Raw genomic sequence first — 23,962 nt, 5'->3', positions numbered from 1 at the left:
TGTTGAACACTATATTGGTTACTACATGATTCCATGTGTTATTTCATAGTTTTGATGTCTTCACTATTATTCAACAATGTATAAAATTGTGAAAATAAAGAAAAACGCTGGAATGAGTGTGTGTCTAAACGTTTGACGGGTACTGTTTATGTTGAAGAAATTGCCATAGCGGTGCAATTTAGAAGTAGCACAAAAACCCGCAACTCGCGACCAATAGATTTTCAATAGACACCCCCGACATCGTTTTCAAAGTAGCCCAATTTCAGGAAAACTGCGGACATGTATGCTTGTCAGGTCTTGAACGCCCTCACTCTATTCCATCGACACAGGCATAGAAGCACTCTTTCTTCCTTTAGCTCTCTCCCTCTCCCTCTCTCGCTCTGAGAAAACTAATGGGGGAAGATTGCAAAATCAATAGACAACCCTGAGTGTGGTTTGAATTGCGACAATTGCGTAATATGTACCATACGGCAACGTGATTACGCAAAATGTGTGCACGCTGTGTCTCTCTATGAGGGAAATGAATGGTTTCTGTATGCGTTTTGGATAAACACCGAAAATAAGTTCTGTGGTAATAACAGGCTTAGGATATCTTACACGTTTTGTTCTATGACATCATATTCATCAGCTAACGTCACTTATTGTACATTTTGACGAATGTATGTAATAATAAAATAAAACTAATCACAAAGGCTTCATAATTCATTAAGGTCATGTTAACAGACTTTTATGTCAGAAAAAACGCATAGGATATCCTAAGCCTGTGTTAACCTCGAAACTTATGTTCAGTGTGTATTGCAAAACCCTATTCTTTCCCAATAGGGATGGCTGAACGAACCAGAGCTAACTCATTTCCGGGATTTAGGACTACAACTATAGTGAAAAAAAATATATAGTGGTGAGTGGTTTCTGAAACATAATTCGAATTGTTTTCGTAAATTCCTTTTTGTATTTGAATATAAGCACAATACAAATTGACATTGATTAAAATGTAATATTTTGAATGCGTTATCCACAATGTAAACGTAAGGTCTCATCATACTAACGTGACGTCATCATTTGTGCTGCAGGCAGAATACTCGTCGCACATAAAGGAAATTTGTCAACATACATGTCGACGAGAAGTTATGGCGGAATTAAATCGAAGTCTTCAAGAATATCTGGCTCAGTCTAAAGGTGGAGCCAAGACGATATCTCAGTCCAGCTCAAGTACGACCATAGATATCGAATCCACTTCAGTAGCTGGGAGCTGGTTCGGTAGCTGGTCGAGCCCGTTCTCTGGCTCCAGCAGTCGCGGCGGAGGTTCGACAGGCCAAGGGTTGGGCAGCGGCTATTCCTGGCCGTGGTCTACGGAGCCAGACCCATGTCTTCCGGGAATGAGTCGCTCGCAACGACTGGTCGCTTTCGGAGTGTGTATTGGGTTCTCAGCGTTGTGCTTTGGACTGTCCGCCCTGTACGCACCCTTGTTGCTGTTGTATGCGCGCAAATTTGCCCTTCTCTGGTCGCTCGGCTCTCTTTTCGCGATTCTGGGAGCAGCGATACTGCGGGGACCCAGCAAGCTCATAGCGAGGCCGACTCCCAGCGCGTTGGTGTATCTGTGCTCTATTGGATGTACACTTTATGCAGCGCTCAGCCTTCACAGCACCATACTCACCGCCATCGGAGCCATTGTCCAGGTTGCCGTAATCGTTGGGTACATCGTCTCTTTGCTGCCGGGCGGTAGCGCAGGAATTCGATTCATGGGAGGGATGGCAGTGTCTGCTATCAAAAGGACTGTCACGGGTAAAACGATGCCAATTTAACCACCACTTCAATTAATCCGAACGGACTTTTGCCCTCTGTTGTGAATAGGACTGAATGACTAGCTTGCTTAGAGTGCACTAGCAAAACCAAGTCATAATGTGGCCCATGACAATGGTGTTAATTCCTTGTTTTCTCTTGTAATTTACTTCTGATGGACCAACATGCCCAGTAATATCAGAATAAGACTCAAATGGAACAGACCAGCAGAGAACTATGAAGCCTCGTGTCTTTTTTTCCCAACTAATAAAATGTACAATCTTATCATGGAATGTCTTCTCTATCCTGAACCAAGGGATAGATTATTGGCCTAGAGTGGATGAAATACTTGGTGCAGGACCAAAAGTGCTAAATCAAGCGTATTTCTAAAACCGTAGGCTATTTGAAAGTCTGTATTCAGGTCTGGCTAATTTCAAATGCATATTTCCTGTCTTTCCTTGAGGTTTTACTTATCCAAACATGTCAGATAATGCATCCTGACTTCCTCCTTTTTAGGTAATCACTTATTGAGAGTATCCAAAAAAGCTATGTATGAAGTTCTGATTTAATATAGCCCTTTAGATTGGCAATATGCTTACGAGTCATTGCAATGGTGTCTGAATTAACAGTTAATGTGATAACGTGGGCACTACGTGACCTGCTGAAGTCTACGGAACACCAGTGTATACTACTAGCCTGGTCCCAGATGTGTTTAATGTCTTGACTTCTATGGTCATTGCCACTCCAAACCAGGGAGATGGCAAGACCGATCTAGGACCAGGCTAAGGGTGTACAAGTACACACTCTTCCTCCACCTCCCCACACTGTCATTGCACAAAGAATGAAAGACCAGAAACGAGGGTGACATTTTGCACACATTTCTATTATAGTCTCATACAAAAAAATGGACAAAAGCAATATGACAATCTCATGACAAACTGTACATTTAGAAAGAGAGGAAGGCCGCCTCGATATTCAGGGGAGCCCGGCGATGAGACAGTGATTCTTCTTCTCTCCATTATTGGACATTTAAAAATGAACTTAAATAAATGGAGCCGAGGACTTGGGGGGAATAACACATTCAACGCCCTGTTCTGTTTGTTAACTACCAGTGACAAACAGGACTGCCGACCATCCCAAATGGCACCCTATTCCCTATATAGTGCACTACTTTTGACCATACCCCTATGGGCCGTGTTAAAAAGTAGTGCACTATATAGGGAATAGGGTGCCATTTGGGATGCACTCGTATAGCCGAGGACCAAATCCTCTCCTGGAATAATGAATCTTGAAACGGTGGGCATTTTCAGTGTGGCGCAACAGCCTCTGAACATTTTCAGATATAAATGTAATGTACAGAGTGGACATGGTTCTCTATTCTCCCCAAAACAAACAAAAGTTGTCTGATCTGTACATTGTATTCCTATCGGCAAAGTTCAATGTGTCCAACTGCGTAAGATCCTGGACTCTTTCTATTATGTGTGGTTGGTACAGTACATGTAGAAAAGAGAAACTATGGGCAGTTCACATTATCACATGAAGTGTGTCCAGGGGTTTATTCAGGAGGGTGCAGCATTACAAAACATTAAGACAGAAATATGTTGAGAACAGACAACTCTTTCTAATGCAGAATGAGGAATCCTACCAATGCCTGTCTGCAATGTTCTAAATGTTGCACCCTCCTGAATAAACCCCAGGTTTCTTGCAATGCTTTGTTCAAACCACACTGACAAAAACCATTCTGTTATGTGGCCCATGTCTGAACTTGGAATGGAAACCTTGACCAATCAGTGATTGCTTCAGCTTGTCGTGTCCAATCAGGCCACTAGACAACACCTGCAGCGACCAATCAGGATGAGTATGGCAAAGAGCCATAGGGCGGAATCTGTCGTCTAAAGGATCCAAATGTAAAGATAGCAACTCGTCCATCCCGTAGTGAGAGACCTGAGGCTTTCGACACATACAGCAATAAAGGCCCTTTCCCACTCCACGAGGCCCCTATACACACAGTAAACAATCCATCCTCCAGCCTTACAAGCAGGCCTGAAGAGGTGTAGTCTGAGCCCAGAGATGATCCACTGATCTGGGGGACAGGAGGTGGCGGTAGTGGTTGTGTATCTCTTTTTGGTCCCTGTCCTCTTTGCAGGGGGGGGGGGGGGGTGAATAGGAGGGAAAAGGGGATGGGGAGGTAAGAGAGTGGAGGTTTGGTGGGGAGCAGGTAGGTCGATTGGTAGTGAGTTGTTCCTTCGGTCCTACCGGCCACGCCCTCCTCCCCTGGGGGCCCCGCGGGGCGCCCCCCTCCAGCCCCCTCTGCCGCCGCGGGTCGAGGGGCCGTAGCCGCCTTCCTCTCTCTGGGGCGGTCGGCCTGGAGAGAGCAGAGGGAAAAGACTAGGGTTGGACTCCGTTCCATTTCAAATTAGGACATAAAACCACTTAACCCTAATACCAACAAAGAATGACATGCAAAGACAGATTATAGAAGTCTCAATACAGTGCATTCAGAAAGTATTCAGACCCCTTGACTTTTTCCACATTTTGTTACGTTAGTCTTATTCTAAAATGTTTTTTTTCTTTCTTTATCCCCCTCAATCTACACACAATACACCATAATGATAAAGCAAAAACAGGTTATACATTTTTCCAAACTAAACTGAAATATACATAGGTATTCAGACCCTTTACTCAGTACTTTGTTGAAGCACCTTTGGCAGTGATTACAGCTTCGAGTCTTGGGTATGACGCTACAAGCTTGGCGACCTGTATTTGGGGAGTTTCTCTCATTCTCTGCAGATCCTCTCAAGCTCTGTCAGGTTGGATGGGGAGCATCGCTACAGAGCTATTTTCAGGTCTCTCCAAAGGTGTTAGATTGGGTTCAAGTCCGGGCTCTGGCTGGACCACTCAAGGACATTCAGAGACTTGTCCCAAAGCCACTCCTGCGTTGTCTTGGCTGTGTGCTTAGGGTCGTTGTCCTGTTGGAAGGTGAACCTTCACCCTAGTCTGAGGTCCTGAGCGCTCTGGAGCAGTTTTTCATCAAGTATCTCTCTGTACTTTGCTCCGTTAATCTTTTCCTTGCTCCTGACTAGTCTCCCAGTCCCTGCCGCTGAAAAACATGCCCACAGCATGATGCTGCCACCACGCTTCATCGTAGGGATGGTGCCAGGTATCCTCCAGACGTGACACTTGGCATTCAGGCAAAAGAGTTCAATCTTGGTTTCATCAGACCAGAGAATGTTGTTTCTCATGGTCAGAGTCCTTTAGGTTACTTTAGGCGGACTCCAAGTGGGCTGTCATGTGCCTTTTACTGGAGGAGTGGCTTCCGTCTGGCCACTACCATAAATGCCTGATTGGTGGAGTGCTGCAGAGATGGTTGTCCTTCTAGAAGGTTCTCCCATCTCCACAGAAGAAATCGAGCTCTCTGTCACCATCGGGTTCTTGGTCACCTCCTGTCCAATTGCTCAGTTTGGCCAGGTGGACAGCTCTAGGAAGTCCCGAATTTCTTCCATTTAAGAATGATGGAGGCCACTGTGTTCTTGGGGACCTTCAATGCTGCAGACATTTGTTGGTACCCTTCCCCAGATCTGTACCTCGACACAATCCGGTCTCGGAGCTCTTTAGACATTTCCTTCGACTTCATGGCTTGGTTTTTGCTCTGACATGCACTGTTAACTGTGGGACCTTATATAGACAGGTGTGTGCCTTTCCAAATCATGTCCAATCAATTGAATTTACCACAGGTGGACTCCAATCAAGTTGTGGAAACATCTCAAGGATGATCAATGGAAACAGGATACACCTGAGCTCAATTTCAAGTCTCATAGTAAAGGGTCTGAATACTTATGTAAATAAGATAATTATTTTATTTTTTATACATTTCTAAAAAGCTTTCATTATGGGGTATTGTGTGTAGATTTTTCTTTAGTTAATCCATTTTAGAATAAGGCTGTAACATTTTTGTTTTTTTATTTCACCTTTATTTAACTAGGTAGGCCAGTTGAGAACAAGTTCTCATTTACAACTGTGACCTGGCCAAGATAAAGCAAAGCAGTGCGACACAAACAACACAGAGTTACACATGGAATAAACAAACATAGAAAAAATAACACAATAGAAAAAGTCTATATACAGTATGTGCAAATGAGGTAAGATTAGGGAGTAAGCAATAGTGGCGAAATAATTACAATTTAGCAATTAAACCCTGAAGTGATAGATGTACAGAAGATGAATGTGCATAACATAAATGTGGAAAATTTCAAGGGGTCTGGATACTTTCCGAATGCACTGTATAATGTAAGAGAAATAAAGAGACATGGTGGGCTAGGCTAGTAGTTCAAAGTCTCCATGACATGACAAGTAATGGATATATGACTCACAGCCTTAGCATCAGTCATTGTCACACAAACACAAATACCCCCCAACCCCTCTCCCCTGTATACCTGTTGTCCTGTCCTCTACCCCTGCTCCCGGGGAGTCTTGGTCTCCGGTGCCCGGGCCGTCGTGCCACGGGCGTTTGCGTGGGGGCAGCGAGGCCATGTCCATGCCCTGCAGGGAGGAGGAGCGCTCACGGCTGGCAGGGGACGGGCTGTCGTGCGGCGGGCCGTGCTCGGAGCGCTGGCCTTCTCTGTAAGCCTCGTGACCTGGGAGCACACAGGCACACACAGGAGCACACACACACACAGGAGCACACACACACACACACACACACACACACACACACACAGAAGCACACACACGCAATTACATGAACACAGTAATTTCCCAACAGGGTCAACATGGGGGAGATGTGGATAAAACGGACACTATTACTCACACTACTTGTGGCACTATTTATTTCATAACCTGGCGCTGAGCTGTCAAAATGAACCCCTAAAAAATGAATTCCTTAGTAGTGTCGCACTAAAAATCCTCTGGGGCTGCCATATACATTGACTAGTCCTTTCACTACCTTGAACGTGTACATTACGTGGAGTGAGACTGGCTGCTAGCCATGATTTCTGTAAGGGTTAGCCTACTATGCTATTATTTCCTTATGGCTAGCGTTGGGAGCTGTTGGCCTGCCACGCAACCCTGGTTCGATAAGACAGCCCCTTTACCTTGATCTTGCCCGCCCTCCCAGGCCTCCTGACTTCTGCCTCCCTCATAGTGTGGGGGGAACTCATCAGGGGTGGGGAGCAAGCCCTGGCGTCCACCTCCACCACCTCCTGAGGTAACAACCGAGGGATGAATGAAAGATAGGACCCATAGATTGATGGACAGATACAGACAGACGAGAAAGAGGTAAAGAGAGAACTAGATGAGGACAGAGACAGATCATAAAAGAGGGACAGACAACACAAACTCAGCTGGTCTCACCTCCTCCTCTGGGTGGGCCCCCTCCTCGGGGGGGTCTCCCCCTCCCACCGCTGTCCCAACCTCCGGCCATCTCATTTGAGGTGTCAAAGTTCTCTTCCGGCCCACCAAACTCATCAGGGAACCCCCTCCCCCCAGGGCGACCCTGTCCAACCCCTCTGTACCTGCACAGAAAAGAGACGCCGTTTGAGTGGCGATACAGAACGCCCGTTGAAACATCCACGCTCCACTGTCCATGCTTTACCCTTTCTTTCGAAAAAAGGAGAGGTTCACACTTCAGGACACTAAGTAAAGGCTATAAAACAAATCACATACGATTGTGCTTACTCTCAGCAGTGTGATATGTGATACTGCAACTGCCAGTCCAAATACATGATTCAAAACAGAATCTCAGCTGCTGTTTTTAGAGGAAACATCCACTAAGAAGATAACTTGGGCAATCCAACGTGCGTTAAAAAGCAGTGCACTAGACAGCCGACAATGCGCCTTTTAAATTCATTTTCCCCAGACGTTTGCAGAGATTGCATTCAGGGTGAGCTATGCACATGTCGGCTCAAGCGTAAATTACCTTTAAAAAGTCTGTTATAATGCGCTGCTCTATAATGTGACTTGGATAGAATCCTGGCCTTGGTATGCATAATGTCTGTGTTCTAGCTTTCACAGTGTATTTTGACAGTAACGTAGTTAGTAGGAAAGTTGGTCTGCGGGTTTGTAGACGAGTTTGTAGGAAGGCTAGGTTGCCAGTTAGGACAGTTTGTGAGTTAGTAGAAAAGCTGGTTGGCGAGTTAGTAGGAAAGCTAGGTGGCGAGCTGGTAGGCAAGTTAGTCAGTGAGTTAGTAGGAAAGTTAGACCCACGTGTCGTCTGAATCCTGGCCATGCCTTGGTGGAGGCAGTCTGTCTCTCTGCCTCTGGTCAAACTCCTCTCCTGGACTCACATAACCACCAAACCTGACATGCACACACGCACATAAGCCGATAGTTTGAGCAACCCGAGGCAGAAGCAACCTATAGATCCACTAATATAGTAAGTTAAGGGTCAGAGCAAAGGTAGGTTTGAAAGACGAAAGTTGGGGTTAAGATGAGAATGATGAAAAAGTAGGTGAGAGGTGAGATTTAAGGTGTAGAGGTACAGGTAAACACTATGAGAGCTAAGGTGAGATTTTAAGTAAGTATAAAGATGTAGGTTAGAGAGCCGGTAGAGGTGGCGGCACAGACGTTAAGTAAAGACAGACGCGAGGTTAAAGGTCACAACCGAAAAGCAAGGTAAGCTCACCTGTCGTCCCTGCGGCCTCGGAACTCTCCCCCATCACGGGGGAATCTTTCCTCAGAAGAGCCCCAGTTTCCCCCATTCCCCCCTCCTCCCCCTTGCCCTCCTCCTCCTCTGTGGCCTCCCTGGTATTCCTGGCTGGACCCTCTCCTCCAGCTCTCCTCCCCCCGTCCGTGGAAGTCCTGGCCACCTTCATTGAAGTCGTTGGATCGGCGCCCCTGCTGAGAGTCTCCCCAGTAAGAACCAGAGCCCTGGTCAGGGCCCCCAGGGCCACCCTGCCCCTGGCCCCCAGGTGGAGGACCCATGTGGTGGTTAGGAGGCCCTCGGGTATCTCCTTGGGAGAATCGGAGACATCAAAACAGAGGGCACATACTGAAATGTAAGTCAGACAAAACATAAAGCTCTTTCAATGGGGAAACGCCATTGAGAATGCTTTTTAGTCCAGGACTAGGCTTAATCTGTGTCTGGGAAACCAGCCCCAAGTGTTTATGCCAGTAAGTATCAACTGTATTTTTTTCTACAGTATGTGTTTGAAAAGTCATCATCCTTGGTTACTTCAGTAATGTTTACATACCGTTTTATCCACTTTACATGTATATACTGTATTTTAGTCATGCCTCATCCTCTATAACTACTGCTGTACACACCTTTACTATTCATATGCTGTCTTTACGCACCATTATATGTAAACTTTGCAAAAAAATAGAAACGTCCTCTCACTGTCCTCTCCCTGTTATTTTCAGCAAACTTAACATGTGTAAATATTTCTATTAACATAAGAATCAACAACTGAGACAAACTGAAATAGTTCCACAGACATGTGACTAACAGAAATTGAATAATGTGTCCCTGAACAAAGGGGGGGGGGGGGGGGGGGTCAAAATCAAAAGTGACAGTCAGTATCTGGTGTGGCCACCAGCTACATTAAGTACTGCAATGCATCTCCTCCTCATGGACTGCACCAGATTTGCCAGTTCTTGCTGTGAGATGTTACCCCACTCTTCCACCAAGGCACCTGCAAGTTCCCGGACATTTCTGGGGGGAATGGCCCTAGCCCTCACCCTCCGATCCAAAAGGCACCAGACGTGCACAATGGGATTGAGATCCGGGGTCTTCGCTGGCCATGGCAGAACACTGACATTCCTGTCTTGCAGGAAATCGCGCACAGAACGAGCAGTATGGCTGGTGGCATTGTCATGCTGGAGGGTCATGTCAGGATGAGCCTGCAGGAAGGGTACCACATGAGGGAGGAGGATGTCTTCCCTGTAACGCACAGCGTTGAGATTGCCTGCAATGACAACAAGCTCAGTCCGATGATGTGACACACTGCCCCAGACCATGACGGACCCTCCACTTCCAAATCAATCCTGCTTCAGAGTACAGGCCTCGGTGTAACGCTCATTCCTTTGACGATAAACGCGAATCCGACCATCACCCCTGGCTAGACAAAACCGCGACTCGTCAGTGAAGAGCACTTTGCCAGTCCTGTCTGGTCCAGCGACGGTGGGTTTGTGCCCATAGGCGACGGTGGGTTTGTGCCCATAGGCGACGGTGAGTTTGTGCCCATAGGCGACTGTGAGTTTGTGCCCATAGGCGACGGTGAGTTTGTGCCCATAGGCGAAGTTTTTGCCGGTGATGTCTGGTGAGGACCTGCCTTTACAACAGGCCTACAAGCCCTCAGTCCAGCCTCTCTCAGCCTATTGCGGACAGTCTGAGCACTGATGGAGGGATTGTGCGTTCCTGGTGTAACTTGGGCAGTTGTTGTTGCCATCCTGTACCTGTCCCGCAGGTGTGATGTTCGGATGTACCGATCCTGTGCAAGTGTTGTTACACGTGGTCTGCCACTGCGAGGACGATCAGCTGTCCGTCCTGTAGCGCTGTCTTAGGCGTCTATTGCAATTTATTGCAATTTATTGCCCTGGCCACATCTGCGGTCCTCATGCCTCCTTGCAGCATGCCTAAGGCACATTCACGCAGATGAGCAGGGACTCTGGGCGTCTTTCTTTTGGTGTTTTTCAGTCAGTAGAAATGCCTCTTTTAGTGTCCTAAGTTTTCATAACTGTGACCTTAATTGCCTACCGTCTGTAAGCTGTTAGTGTCTTAACGACCGTTCCACAGGTGCATGTTCATTAATTGTTTATGGTTCATTGAACAAGCATGGGAAACCTGCCTAGAAGTCCAGCATCCTGGAGTCGCCTCTTCACTGTTGACGTTGAGACTGGTGTTTTGCGGCTACTATTTAATGAAGCTGCCAGTTGAGGACTTGTGAGGCGTCTGTTTCTCAAACTAGACACTCCAATGTACTTGTCCTCTTGCTCTGTTGTGCACCGGGGCCTCCCACTCTTTCTATTCTGGTTAGAGCCAGTTTGCGCTGTTCTGTGAAGGGAGTAGTACACAGCGTTGTTTCCATCTACAATAGTCATTTACAACATTAACAATGTCTACACTGTGTTTCTGATCAATTTGATGTTATTTTAATGGACAAAAAAAAGAATTACATTTCTAAGTGACCCCAAACTTTTAAACGGTAGTGTATATATACATACACACACACACACACACATAAAATACAAACGCCACATACTTCTGCCTCCACTCTTCTGGGAAAGCTTTCCACTAGTTGTTGGAACATTGCTGCGGGGACGTGCTTCCATTCAGCCACAAGACCATTAGAGAGGTTGGGCACTGATGTTGGGCAATTAGGCCTGGCTCGCAGTCAGCATTCCAATTCATCCCCAAAGGTGTTTGATGGAGTTGAGGTCAGGGCTCTGTGCAGGCCATTCAAGTTCTTCCACACAGATCTCAACAAACCATTTCTGTATGGACCTCACTTTTTTCAAGGAGGCATTGTCATGCTGAAAAAGAAAAGGGCCTTCCCCAAACTGTCATTGCATGCTAATTTCCCTTCACTGGAACTAAGGGGCCTAGCTCGAACCATGAAAAAACACCCGCAGACCATTATTCCTCCACCAACAAACTTTACAGTTGGCACTATGCATTGGGGCAGGTAGCGTTCTCCTGATATCTGCCAAACCCAGATTTGTCCGTGGGACTGCCAGATGGTGAAGCGTGATTCATCACTCCAGAAAACGCATTTCCACTGCTCCAGAGCCAACGCTTGGCATTGTGCATCGTGATCTTAGGCTTGTGTGCAGCTGCTCGGCCATGGCTCCATTTCATGAAGCTCACAAAGAACAGTTCTTGTGCCGATGTTGCTTCCAGAGGCAGTTTGGAAATTGGTAGTGAGTGTTGCAACTGAGGAGAGACAATTTTTACGCGCTACAGCACACGGTGTTCCCGTTCTGTGAGCTTGTGTGACTAGGCCACTTCACGGCTGAGCTAGGCTTGTGTGCAGCTGCTCGGCCATGGCTCCATTTCATGAAGCTCACAAAGAACAGTTCTTGTGCCGATGTTGCTTCCAGAGGCAGTTTGGAAATTGGTAGTGAGTGTTGCAACTGAGGAGAGACAATTTTTACGCGCTACAGCACACGGTGTTCCCGTTCTGTGAGCTTGTGTGACTAGGCCACTTCACGGCTGAGCTAGGCTTGTGTGCAGCTGCTCGGCCATGGCTCCATTTCATGAAGCTCACAAAGAACAGTTCTTGTGCCGATGTTGCTTCCAGAGGCAGTTTGGAAATTGGTAGTGAGTGTTGCAACTGAGGAGAGACAATTTTTACGCGCTACAGCACACGGTGTTCCCGTTCTGTGAGCTTGTGTGACTAGGCCACTTCACGGCTGAGCTAGGCTTGTGTGCAGCTGCTCGGCCATGGCTCCATTTCATGAAGCTCACAAAGAACAGTTCTTGTGCCGATGTTGCTTCCAGAGGCAGTTTGGAAATTGGTAGTGAGTGTTGCAACTGAGGAGAGACAATTTTTACGCGCTACAGCACACGGTGTTCCCGTTCTGTGAGCTTGTGTGACTAGGCCACTTCACGGCTGAGCCGTTGTTGCTCCTAAACGTTTCCACTTCACAATAACAGCACATACAGTTGACCCGGGCAGCTCTAGCAGGGCAGAAATTTGACAAACTGACTGGTGGCATCCTATGACGCTGCCACGTTGAATGTCACTGAGCTCTTCAGTACGGGCCATCCTACTGCCAATGTTTATCTATGGAGATTGCATGGCTGTGCACTCGATTTTATAAACCTGTCAGCAACGGGTGTGGCTGAAATAATTTCAATAATAAATTCCATTAATTTCAAGGGTTGTTCAAATACTTTTGGCCATGTAGTGTATTTATATTCCGGTTTCTGACATTGCTCATTCTGATATTTCTTCATTTCAGATTTTTTTTCTGGATTATGTGTATATAGTTTATTTTTTACTGCTAGGTATTACTGCACTGTTGGAGATAGAAACACAAGCATTTCGCTGCAACTCCTATAACATCTGCAAATCTGTGTAAGCGACCAAAAATCGTTGATTTTATCTTAGACTCATGAGAATTTGTGTTCACCTACCTTTGCCATTGGGTCCTTGCTGTCCCATCCCATGCATCATGGGGCCAGTGTTTTGTCCCACCTGTGTGAAGTGTTGTTTTTAGGATTTGAGACTTTTTGTAAACAACACAAAGGGGCGTTTCAATAAGCATTGAATTGAACCATCTTGGATCATTTCATATTGCACACAAACAGCCCTACTGCTTAAATATTGAATTTGAACTCAATGTAGCTAGCAAGTTGGCTAACCAAAAAGACAATGTTGCTACAATTTCCCCAGATTAACATTTACCTCTTTAGATTCAACAAAAGCTCTTGCCACATTCTTATGAAATTAGCATACCTTCATATTTCTGACATTTATTTTGTTTTACAGCTAGTTTGACAATCTCACCTGGTGCTGCATGTAGGATGGAGGCCCCTGCATGTTGCCTGGTGGGCCCTGCATATTGCCTGGGGGTCCTTGCATGTTTCCAGAGGGGCCCTGCATGTTCCCGGGAGGTCCTTGCATGTTACCCGGTGGGGGCCCGTGCATCCCACCTGGGGGTGGCCCCTGCATGTTGCCCATCCCATGCATGCCCCCCATGCTTGGCATGTTGCCGTGTGTCCTGGGAGGGTTCTGCATGGGAGGCCCCATCCCCACCCCGCCCTGCATGGGCCCCTGTGGGCCCATCATATTCCCCTGAGGGGGCATCATGCCCCCCTGTGGTGGAGGCCCCTGGCCTCGAGGAGGGGGCCCCATCATTCCTCCTGGTGGGGGGCCCTGCATGTTTCCGGGGGGGCCCTGCATCCCTCTGGGTCCGGGAGGCATGCCGTGAGGCCCCTGGGGGCCCATGTTTCTGTGGGGGCCGGGGTGCCTCTGCATGCCTTGGGGCCCATGGTCAGGGGGACCCATCATGCCCTGAGGAGGCCCCTGGTGGTGCTGGGACCCTGGAGGGGGGCCCATCTGGCCCGGACGCATGAACGGAGCCTGCATGACGCCAGGGCCCATGGGGGGCCCCATGTTGTGGGGCATCTGCTGAGGGGGCATGGACTGGGGGAAGCCCTGAGGAGGTGGGGGCATGGTTCCTCCCTGACCAGGGAAAGGTGGCATGGGTCCTTGTGGACCTCCCGGGGGAGGCATGTTCCCATCCATCTGATTCATACGGTCCATCTTCATTTGCTGGGGAAAATGATTCAGCCTATCATACCTGATTCAGCGTATCGTTTAAAGGGATAGTTCACGTTAAATCTATATCTGAGTAAAATTACACTTCCCTTCAGTTGTGTGTCTGAAGGCCCATGTTGAAATAATCCATAATAATCTACTCTATTATTTATTTCTAATAATCTATTATTTTCGTCAGATTTCATGAATGGAAACAGCCGAGCTGGAACGTCCTCAAAAACACTAGCGTCGATACTCGCAAGAACCTGTCCATGTTTTCTTTCCCACGAGAATGTTATTTTTGCAATAAAATTCACATTTTTTAATGCTCTGATACTTCTTATGTTCACGGGTCAGTTTTGTTCACATCTGGAAAGCAATACAGGTCTAAGAGCCTGACCCAGGGGATGACGTCTTCACTGGAAGATGCATACAGATGCTCTGTGCTGTGGCTACGTGAGGACATAGTTCCAGTTCTGAGTAACCAAATTCCAGCAATTATTTCAGCAGTATGCACATAAAAAAAATCCCTGCTACCTCCAACTGCCAAACTTAGTTTGTAGTGTTTTTTAGGGAGTTTCGGCTTGTAGTGCAGCTTTGCTAACATCGGTCCGGCCGGTTCCGTTCATGAAATCTGACAACGCTAGCCAGAAGTAAATAATGGATTATTGTGGATTTTGTCACCATGGGCCTTCAGACACAACTCAAGGCCCAAATATAGATTTTGCATGAACTATCCTTTTAATCTGAAACAAATGCCTGTAGCTGCACTGCAGGGCTAGGTTTGTTGACCATTGACCTAAAATGCATTTCTCTTGCAATCGCTCATTCATGTTACACATTTTTGTCACTGACACTTTTGTCACATTTTTGTTGTTTCAAAGAGGACCTCTCACCTCTAGCATCATCGGGTTGGTGTTGGTCTTCCCATCCATTTTCTTCTCATCCATCCTTTCTTTCTTCTCTCCTCCCGGTGGCACGAGAGGCACCTTATTATCCGCCCAGGCCTGAAGGAAGGAAAGGGGGAGGAGACAAAGGAAGGGAGAAAGAGTGAGAAATGTCACGGAGCAAATACTCTAATTTACTCACAACAGACCCGTCTTGCTTCGTTTTTCTTGCTTCTTGTATACAAAACTGACTCAAGACTAAGTTACCTGTTGGAATTGGGCAGGGATGGGTTTGGCGTAGGGGACCTTCTTCTGTGGCACTTTCTTCTGGTCTTTCTGTAAAATCTCCTCAATCCCCCAATCCAGACCTGGGATGCTCATCTCCTCCTCGGCTGCAGTCTCTTTATCTTGAGAAAATCAGACAACGTTACCCATAGTCCACCAATCTACCACTCCAACCTTGCTGGAACTGTATAGACCGTGGAAGTCACAGCCCATTGCTGCAACTTTATTAGAGCTAATTCAACTACAAAACTAAACCTTAACCCCCCCCCAAACCATCTCTTTGACTTAGACGAGACAAGGAATTGTTTGAGAAGTGTGAATGTGTGTACGTGTGTGTCCTCACCGCTTGCCTCTTGTTCCATGGCAGCTTTGAGCTGATCGGGGATCCCCATGCCAGGAATGGCAGCTAAGCTGTTTGGCTCCATGTCATCTGGAAAACAAACAGACCCAGAACTACAAGTCAAATGGTGACACCATGTAACCTTGACCGGACACGTTAAAAAACTTTTTTTCTACATGACTTCAAACACCCACTATAGAAAACATTCTTTAAGGTGATCAACATGTGTCCTCCAAATTCTGCCAAATATTTCTGTTTTTAACTAGATAGTTCAGTCCTTCAGTTTGTTATTGAGGGTGAATACAAGGCTTTCCAATTGATAGCTATACATTTCTTTGCAGCAATAAGACCTAGATTACAAAACTTTCTAGACAAAAATGAAATGATAGCACAATACTGTACATTATCCCAAAATGACCATGCAATAAGAGTTCCTTTTTGCATCTCCAACAGAGATGTGACATTTCTGGGTGCATTACATGCATTCTGGCAGGAGTGCATGAAATGTCCTGTGAATCATCTTAAATTGCAGTAGTTTATGTCTTATGAGCAGGTATGAGCATTTTCACATATCTGTGACCAATGGTTCTCCTCAGTTTTCCATTGTTTCCTTCTAGGTTCTGAACCATCAGCTAGAGTTTCAATCAACCCGTGATATAACTTGGCAATCAACTTCTTTGGCGTAGCAGCTTCTCTCAGGATTGTTTCTATGCTAGATGCCTTCAGTTCATCCAGATTCTGTTGAAGCGATTGTACTTAAAGAAATCAGCCTTGGATAAGCCAACTCTTTCTTGTAATTGATTGAATGACAGTAGAGATCCATCATAGTACATGTTCAAAAGTCATGATGCCACTTTGGTGCCAGGACTGAAAGGTTTTGTCACAAAACACTAGAGGTAAGGTGGGGTTATTCCAAATAGGGGTGCCTGGCAATATTGGTTATTTTCACCTCATGAATTTATATGAATTCTCCCAAACACAAATGGAATTGAGAATCATTGGATTGTCCGTTTCTGTCTTCCACGCCTTGGACCTGAAGTATTGAATCTATTTTAGATCATAAGGTGTAACATTTATGGCTTAGATAATCATCCATGCACAAGGATAATCTGCTGTCTATTGCTTAGTGAACACAGTTGTGCAGCCCAGTAATCGAGTACCACAGTATGAGTCATAATATCCATAAAACCTAGCGGTCAAACAAGGAAATTGTTCCAATAATTTTCCCACCATACATTTTTCCCATAGGGGATTTTAGAAACACTTAAAAATAAGGGCTGTGTTACGTGTAGGCTTACCCTGGCGTGACGTTTTGATAACCGTGTAAATCTCTCTAGGACAAGATGAGTTATCAATATATTCGCCTGTATTTACCCCCCAAAAATCAAACGCTAATTAGCTGCTAATGTGGCCATCAAAGAACTACAAATGCCATGTTGATCTGGCATTTGACTGCCGAATCGAGGCAAAGGTAAGAATGTCTGGATTAACTATCTAATGTTAGCGAAATTGTAATAAATAAACTGGTGAAATTTAATTCAATTGACAATTCTGTGAACTGTCTTGTGCAAGTTTTAAATTGACACAATAACTGTTAGCAAAGGTGTCTGCTAAAGACGACGTGCAGGAGCTTGCAGGGATTTGTAGTCTTGCATGTTGTCTACTTTGATGCTAATTAGCATTTTGTAAATAGAGCCGAACATATTGATAAAAGTCACCTTGTCCTATAGAGATTTACATGGTTATCAAAACATTATGCCATGGTAAGCCTACACTAAACACATTCCTTATTTTAAGTGATTCTAAAATTCCCTACGGGAAAAATGAATTGTGGAAAAAAGATTGGAACAATTTCCCTGTTATGACACATCCACTGTGGGGCTCTATACACAGACAAATTCAAAACACACACACACACAGCATACATACTTACACCTCACACAAAATATTCCTACACATCATACCGTATTCCACTCCATCCTCTGACATCCCAGGTAACAAATTCAGATTGTATCTGTCCCTCATCTTGTCCCCTGGCCGATTCCTCGTCCAGAATTTACTGAAAGGGATATAAATCACGCAGGAAACACTTCAAAGCACACCAGAACAGACATCCAAAATAACAATAATTTGTCCTATTTCACACGTGTGTATTATACTCATGTGTGAATTGGAAATGTGTTTTTTTGCATATCCCAACTACCGTGAGACACCCTTGGAGAGTGGGTTCCGGGCATGGTTTATTATCAACGGCGACCCTGGAGCAATTAGGATTAAGTGCCTTGCACAAGGGCACAGACAATTTTTCACCTGGTCGGCTCATGATTTTGAACTAGAGACCTTTAGGTTAATGGCCCCACGCTCTAAGCCTAGGCTATCTGCCACTCTCGCAACACATTCAGTATGCGGCCAATGTGGAAATCAAACCCAAAACCTACCAACAGAGCCTTTAGCAAACCATGGGACAATAGAAATATGGGAGAAAGGTCTATCAATAGGGGTGTGCAAGACAAGACAATTCAAGAATCATGTCGGCTCCGATATGATACAGGAACGATACGTTTAAGTTCAAAATGATTAGTTGAGATTCGATGCACTAACATTTGTTGCATTAAGACATGAGTTTTCCATTCTAAATGAAGGCCTACCCCTCGCTGGACAGCGCGGGAAGCTGTGCACCGCGCGTAGAAATGTTACAAAGGATAATGACAGCTATTGGGGGTGGCTCGGCATGCAAGATGACTTGTAGATCCATTACTGTCATACACAGTTACACATAGGAAAGGGCGCCCCAGTTCAGTCAGAAAAGACTCAAATAATTTTTGGAAGGGGAAAAGAAAGTAATGCGAGTAAAAAACATTAGTGAACCGGTGGTTTGTAAAGTTAATAGTTTTTCTGACCGATACATGCCACATTTGGATCAGTTAAGAGTCCCACGGACCAACGTGCTCGTATCTTAAACATTTGAACCGGATTCCGATCTATATCAGTGAATTGTTACACCCTCATCAACCCTCATCAACCTTTCAACCTTATGAACAATTCCATTTAGTCTTGGTTCCCCGTCTACACTGAACAAAAATATAAAACGCAACAAGTGTTGGTCCCATGTTTCATGAGCTGAAATAGAAAATCCAGGGAAATGTTCCATATTCACAAAAAGCTTGTTTCTCTAAAATGTTGTACACAAATGTTTACATCCCTGTTAGTGAGCATTTCTCTTCAACAAGGGTAATCCATCCACCTGACAGGTGTGGCATATAAAGAAGCTGATTAAACAGCATGATCATTAGACAGGTGCACCTTGTGCTGGGGACAATAAAAGGCCACTCTAAAATGTGCAGTTTTGTCAAACAACAAGTTGAGGGAGCGTGCAATTGGCCTCCTGACTGTAGGAATGTCCATTGGAGCTGTTGCCAGATAATTGAATGTTCATTTCTCGACTATAAGCCTCCTCCAACGTCATTTTGAAAATGTCCAACCAGCCTCATAACCGCAGACCAAGTGTATGGCGTCATGTGAGCGAGCGGTTTTCTGATGTCAACGTTGTGGTGGCGGTGGGGTTATGGTATGGGCAGACATAAGCTACAGACAACAAACACAATTGCATTTTATCAACGGCAATTTGAATGCACAAAAATAACGTGATGAGATCCTGAGGCCCATTGTAATGCCATTCATTTGCCGGCATCACCTAATTTTTCAGCATGATAATGTACGGCCCCATGATGCAAAGATCTGTGCACAATTCCTGGAAGCTGAACATTTCCTAGTTATTCCATGGCTTCCAGACTTCCAGACAGACATGTCACCCATTGAGAATGTTTTGGATGCTCTGGATCGACATGTACGACAGTGTGTTCCAGTTCTCGCCAATATCCAGCAACTTCGCACAGCCATTGAAGTGGAGTTGGACAACATTCCAAAATCAACAGCCTGATCAACTGTATGCCAAGGCGATGTGTCGCGCCTCATGAGGCAAATGGTGGTCATACCATTTGTTGCGTTGATATTTTTGTTCAGTATACACTCTGGTATGGGTGGAGAGTTAGTGTACGCCCATTGTTGTGATTCTCTATGTCTTGTGTATACAGTGCATTCGGAAAGTATTCAGACCCCTTGAGTTTTCTATACTTTATTATGTTACAGCCTTACTCAAAAATGATACTACAAAATGACAAAGCAAAAAGTTTGGGAGGTTTAGAAATTTTATCAAATGTATTTAAAATAAAAAGCTGAAATATCACTTTAACGTAAGTATTCAGACCCTTTACTCAGTAATTTGTTTTAGCACCTTTGGCAACGATTACATGCTTGAATCTTCTTGGGTATGACGCTACAAGCTTGGCACACCTGTATTTGGGGAGTTTCTCCCATTCTTCTCTGCAGATCCTCTCAAACTGTGTCAAGTTTGATGGGGAGCGTCGCTGCACAGATATTTTTGGTCTCTCCAGAGATGTTCGATTGGGTTCAAGTCCGGGGTCTAACTGGGCTTCTCATGGACATTCAGAGACTTGTCCCTAAGCCACTCCTGCGTTGTCTTGGCTGTGTGCTGAGGGTCGTTGTCCTGTTGGAAGGTGAACCTTCGCCACAGTCTGAAATCCTGAGTGCTCTGGAGCAGGTTTCCATCAAGGATCTCTGTACTTTGCTCGGTTCCTCATTCCCTCGAAAGAGTTCAATCTTGGTTTCATCTGAACAGAGAATCTTGTCTCTCATTGTCTGAGAGTCCTTTAGGTGCCTTTTGGCAAATGTTTACTGAGGAGTGGCTTCTGTCTGGCCACTCTACCATAAAGACATGATTGTTGGAGTGCTGCAGAGATGGTTGTCTTTCTGGAAGGTTCTCCCATCTCCACTCTGGAGCCATTAACCACTGGGTTCTTGGTCACCTCCCTGTCCAAGGCCCTTCTCCCCCAACTGCTCAGTTTGGCCTGGGCGGCCTGCTCTAGGTAGGGTCTGGTGGCTCCAAACTTCTTCCATTGAAGAATGATGGAGGCCATTGTGTTCTTGGGGACCTTCAATGCTGCAGACATGTTTTGGTACCCTTCCCCAGGTCTGTGCCTCGACAAAATCCTGTCTCGGAGCTCTACGGACAATTCCTTCGTCCACATGGCTTGGTTTTTGCCCTGACATGCACTGTCAACTGTGGAACCTTATATAGACAGGTGTGTGCCTTTGCAAATCATGTCTTATCAAACATCTCAAGGATGATCAATTGAAACAGGATGCACCTGAGCTCAAATTTCAAGTCTCATAGCAAAGGGTCTGAATACTAATGTAAATAAGGTATCTATTTACTATTTTTAATACATTTACAGAAATGTATAAAAACCTGTTTTCGCTTTGTCATTATGGGGTTTTGTGTATAGATTGAGGAAAAATGTTGTATTTAATTCAATTTTATAATAAGGCTCTAATGTAACAAAACGTGGAAAACGTCAAGGGGACTGAATACTTTCCGAATGCACTGTATGCAACTTGTAGGCTTACCTGGTGTGGTCGTTGGATCCCGAGCAGAGGATGTGCCCGAGCGGGTGCCACGCCAGGCTCCATATCATGCCCTCATGGGCCATCTCCATTCCGCCCACCTCCTTCTCCACACTGACAGAAAGCACAGTAGGAATAAATCATAAGAGCGGGATGTGACATGAAACGGTCATAATTGGTAATGAACCCAGTCCTTTGTAACAAGTCTAATGTCATGAATACAGGTTTTGTGTAGGAATTATTCACTTTCAGAGGTATCCTGACTACATTTATGAGCATTGCCTCTTACACACGATTAATGCTTGCAATCATACATTTTTTACTTTGTTCATTGAAATGACAGTCCGACAAAGGAATCAAGACTCTGGCAAGTGATTGGTAGAGGAAACGAGATCCTGTGTGTCGATTTGAGGGTTGAGCTGTCACTCTTACCCTACGTTCCAGAAGAGGAGGGATCCGTCTGAGCCTCCGCTGGCGAACAGGCCCTCGTGGACAGGGTGCCACGCTACAGCTGGAGACAGGAGACAAAGGGTTAACACACATATTTCACTAACATAAGTTTAGTGTCTCAAACTCAGGATCACCACAAAAATAAAGTGGTCTGTCAACTCAAGGCGTTTCTCCTGCACCAGTAAAAACGATAGAGGACGTATTCACACCCTTGACAGAGCACAGCAGAAACAATCCATGGACACACACATGCATACACAGGGTAAATAAACTAAGCAACATTTGGCATCATAACATTCCTCTAACTACAGCAGAGGCCATTTGCTGAACTAGGTGCTAAATGGAATAGGCCAAGTCAAGTCAGTCAAGACAAAGCATACCTGTGGCCTCTTTCTTGTGGCCCCGGAACACCTGCAGCTCCTCCTTGAGGTTGCGGATGTCAAAGAGTTTACACAGGTGGTCGCGGGACGCTGTCAGCAGCCAGTTACCGTTCAGGTTCCACTTCACCTCCATCACCGTGTTCTTATGGGCGTGACTGACGGAGAGGTAGGGTGTATATCAGAGCCGTCACAGTACAGATCAGCTTGGCACAGTAGTGTAAAAAGGGTATACGTGTCTTTCTATCCTCCAAGTTGCCTCAAGCATTTTAAAACGGATTGAACTATTTTACAGCTCCCTTTTTTACCATCAGTCATCTACTGAGAAACTACACAGTAACAACAATTTTAACAAGAAAGCACAAATTGTTATGGAGAAGTACCACATTTTGTTAGATAATTTCTCAGGCGGCTCTGGGTTTTGGGGATGAGGTGCTTTATGCCACTTTCCGCTGCCTTTGAGTAAAACTCACAGTGTGGCCAAACTCTGTCCGGTCTTGGGATCCCAGAATTTTATTGGCTGCTGGCTATCTTTGCTCCCAGAAACCACCAGGCCTTTAGTGGGATGCCAGTCCACGCACTTCACGTCAGCTCCGTGACCTGTGGAGGAAGAACACCTTTAGTATCTGTAGGTGTGTGTCAGAGGCAAAAGGACAGAACAAATATACAATCGTTCACTTGTATGTGAATGTAAGAGATGGTGCGGTCTACGGGTGTGTGTGACAAAGACTGTGTGCTTAGGGGAGTCACTCAATTCCACCCTCGCTCACTGTGGGGTGAGTAAACATAAAACTTGGGCAATATACTTGTACCAATGCACATACATTATTATTAAAATAGTAGATGTGGTAGCAGACCAAATCCAAAGTAATTACACATACCGGAAGATTGCAAAGTGTGTGTGTGTATGCCAAGAGAGAGCAAAAGAAGTGAACAAACGTAATTGAGACACCAACAAGGTTTAACAATGTGTACATTTGTGTGTGAAGAGATACATGAGTGTACAAACCATTGGTGATAACATGACTGGTTGACCTTGTAAAAATTTGGAACAAATTAACTAAGCCAATTCCTCTGGGTGTTAGGCACTCAACAATTTTACCTTTTGATTCTACAAGTAGTAAGTAAGTAAGTCCTTCTTCAGGTCTACATAAGCACTACATGACACCAAATAAACGTTGCCTTTGTTTTACCTGATATTGCTATGTGCAGTTTAACATTCTACAAACAAATATGTTGGGATTTATGACAGTTTACATCAAGTGATTTTGAGCAGTGCATTCTTGCGTGTAACCCCTTCAGCCTAAATATTTACGTGAAAGCACACACAGGGGTTCCATTTCAAGAATATGTGCACAGGTAGATATATGCTTGTGATAATGTACCATGTAAAAACAAAACATGGTGAAGGAGTGAGAAGACAATTCACTTTGTCTGGCTTTAAAATGGGTGCAGATTGACTGTGTGTGTGTGTGTGTGTGTGTAAATCATCTGCACACTAGAGATTGGATACCCTGCGATTCAGCATCCTCACAGTCTAAGACACATCTTAGATAATCATGGCTTGACACATTCCACATTCCAACTAGCTTAGATTGACAGCATTTAAAAACATGTTCCAACTTAACTCTAAATTATACAAATACAAGTTACATTGAAAATAATGTCCTCAGTCTGCTGGGTCCTTCGTACCGGTGTTCATGTTTGAATCAACTCCATCTCACATAACACAAATGCTTTGTGGTTCCCTTACTAAACCAGAATAAGATCAGGGGGAGGGGAGGGGGGGGGGTACTTGCTAGATTAAATTTAGTTAAAAGCTGCTAATTTTGCCTTTTGACTATATAGTAAAATAGTACTAAATCCATTTTTACCTAGAAGTGCAGCAAGGCATTTCTGCTGTAAAAGCACATTATTTTAATAAGAACATAAGACAAATGGGTAAATTGATAGCAACATCACCAATCAATTGATTAAAGTGGAAACAAAACTAAGGGAGTAGTGAAATAAACTCAGCAAAAAAAGAAACGTCCCTTTTTCAGGACCCTGTCTTTCGAAGATAATTCGTAAAAATCCAAATAACTTCACAGATCTTCATTGTAAAGGGTTTTAAACACTGTTTCCCATGCTTGTTCAATGAACCGTAAACAATTAATGAAC

At 45.0% G+C, this 23,962-nt stretch overlaps 2 protein-coding genes across 6 annotated transcripts in view; one reads left to right on the top strand and one right to left on the bottom strand.

Moving 5' to 3' along the window:
• Positions 1–796: 796 nt before the first annotated feature.
• Positions 797–2,064, top strand: sft2d3 (SFT2 domain containing 3). The gene is made up of 2 exons (XM_071362642.1): positions 797–898; positions 1,071–2,064. The coding sequence occupies exon 2, from the start codon at positions 1,128–1,130 to the stop codon at positions 1,800–1,802; it is 675 nt and encodes a 224-aa protein (XP_071218743.1). The 5' UTR covers positions 797–898; positions 1,071–1,127; the 3' UTR covers positions 1,803–2,064.
• Positions 2,065–2,641: 577 nt separating this feature from the next.
• The window catches only part of wdr33 (WD repeat domain 33), a 41,930-nt gene continuing 20,609 nt past the window's right edge, over positions 2,642–23,962 (bottom strand). Inside the window, exons 8-23 of one of the 5 annotated variants that reach the window (XM_071362636.1) lie at positions 22,276–22,402; positions 21,806–21,960; positions 21,408–21,486; positions 20,979–21,089; positions 17,456–17,550; positions 15,495–15,581; positions 15,134–15,273; positions 14,876–14,986; positions 13,227–13,994; positions 12,854–12,914; positions 8,399–8,726; positions 7,981–8,073; positions 7,129–7,289; positions 6,870–6,977; positions 6,213–6,413; positions 2,642–4,144 (exon numbers count right to left, since the gene is read on the bottom strand). In XM_071362636.1, the coding sequence (XP_071218737.1) occupies positions 4,032–4,144; positions 6,213–6,413; positions 6,870–6,977; positions 7,129–7,289; positions 7,981–8,073; positions 8,399–8,726; positions 12,854–12,914; positions 13,227–13,994; positions 14,876–14,986; positions 15,134–15,273; positions 15,495–15,581; positions 17,456–17,550; positions 20,979–21,089; positions 21,408–21,486; positions 21,806–21,960; positions 22,276–22,402 (2,738 nt within the window). In that variant the 3' untranslated portion in view covers positions 2,642–4,031. The remainder of the gene's footprint in view (positions 4,145–6,212; positions 6,414–6,869; positions 6,978–7,128; positions 7,290–7,980; positions 8,074–8,398; positions 8,727–12,853; positions 12,915–13,226; positions 13,995–14,875; positions 14,987–15,133; positions 15,274–15,494; positions 15,582–17,455; positions 17,551–20,978; positions 21,090–21,407; positions 21,487–21,805; positions 21,961–22,275; positions 22,403–23,962) is intronic. The other 4 variants (XM_071362637.1, XM_071362639.1, XM_071362640.1 and 1 more) reach the window with 4 other exon arrangements.

This window comes from Salvelinus alpinus, chromosome 23 (genome assembly GCF_045679555.1).
Source record: "Salvelinus alpinus chromosome 23, SLU_Salpinus.1, whole genome shotgun sequence".
NCBI lineage: Eukaryota > Metazoa > Chordata > Actinopteri > Salmoniformes > Salmonidae > Salvelinus > Salvelinus alpinus.
The sequence above is the reverse complement of the archived record's forward strand: the minus strand, read 5'-3'. Positions and strand labels throughout refer to the sequence as shown.

Coding starts and splice junctions, on each gene's coding strand:
- sft2d3 (XM_071362642.1), top strand. CDS start 1,128: ATGGCGGAATTAAATCGAAGTCTTCAAGAATATCTGGCTCAGTCTAAA.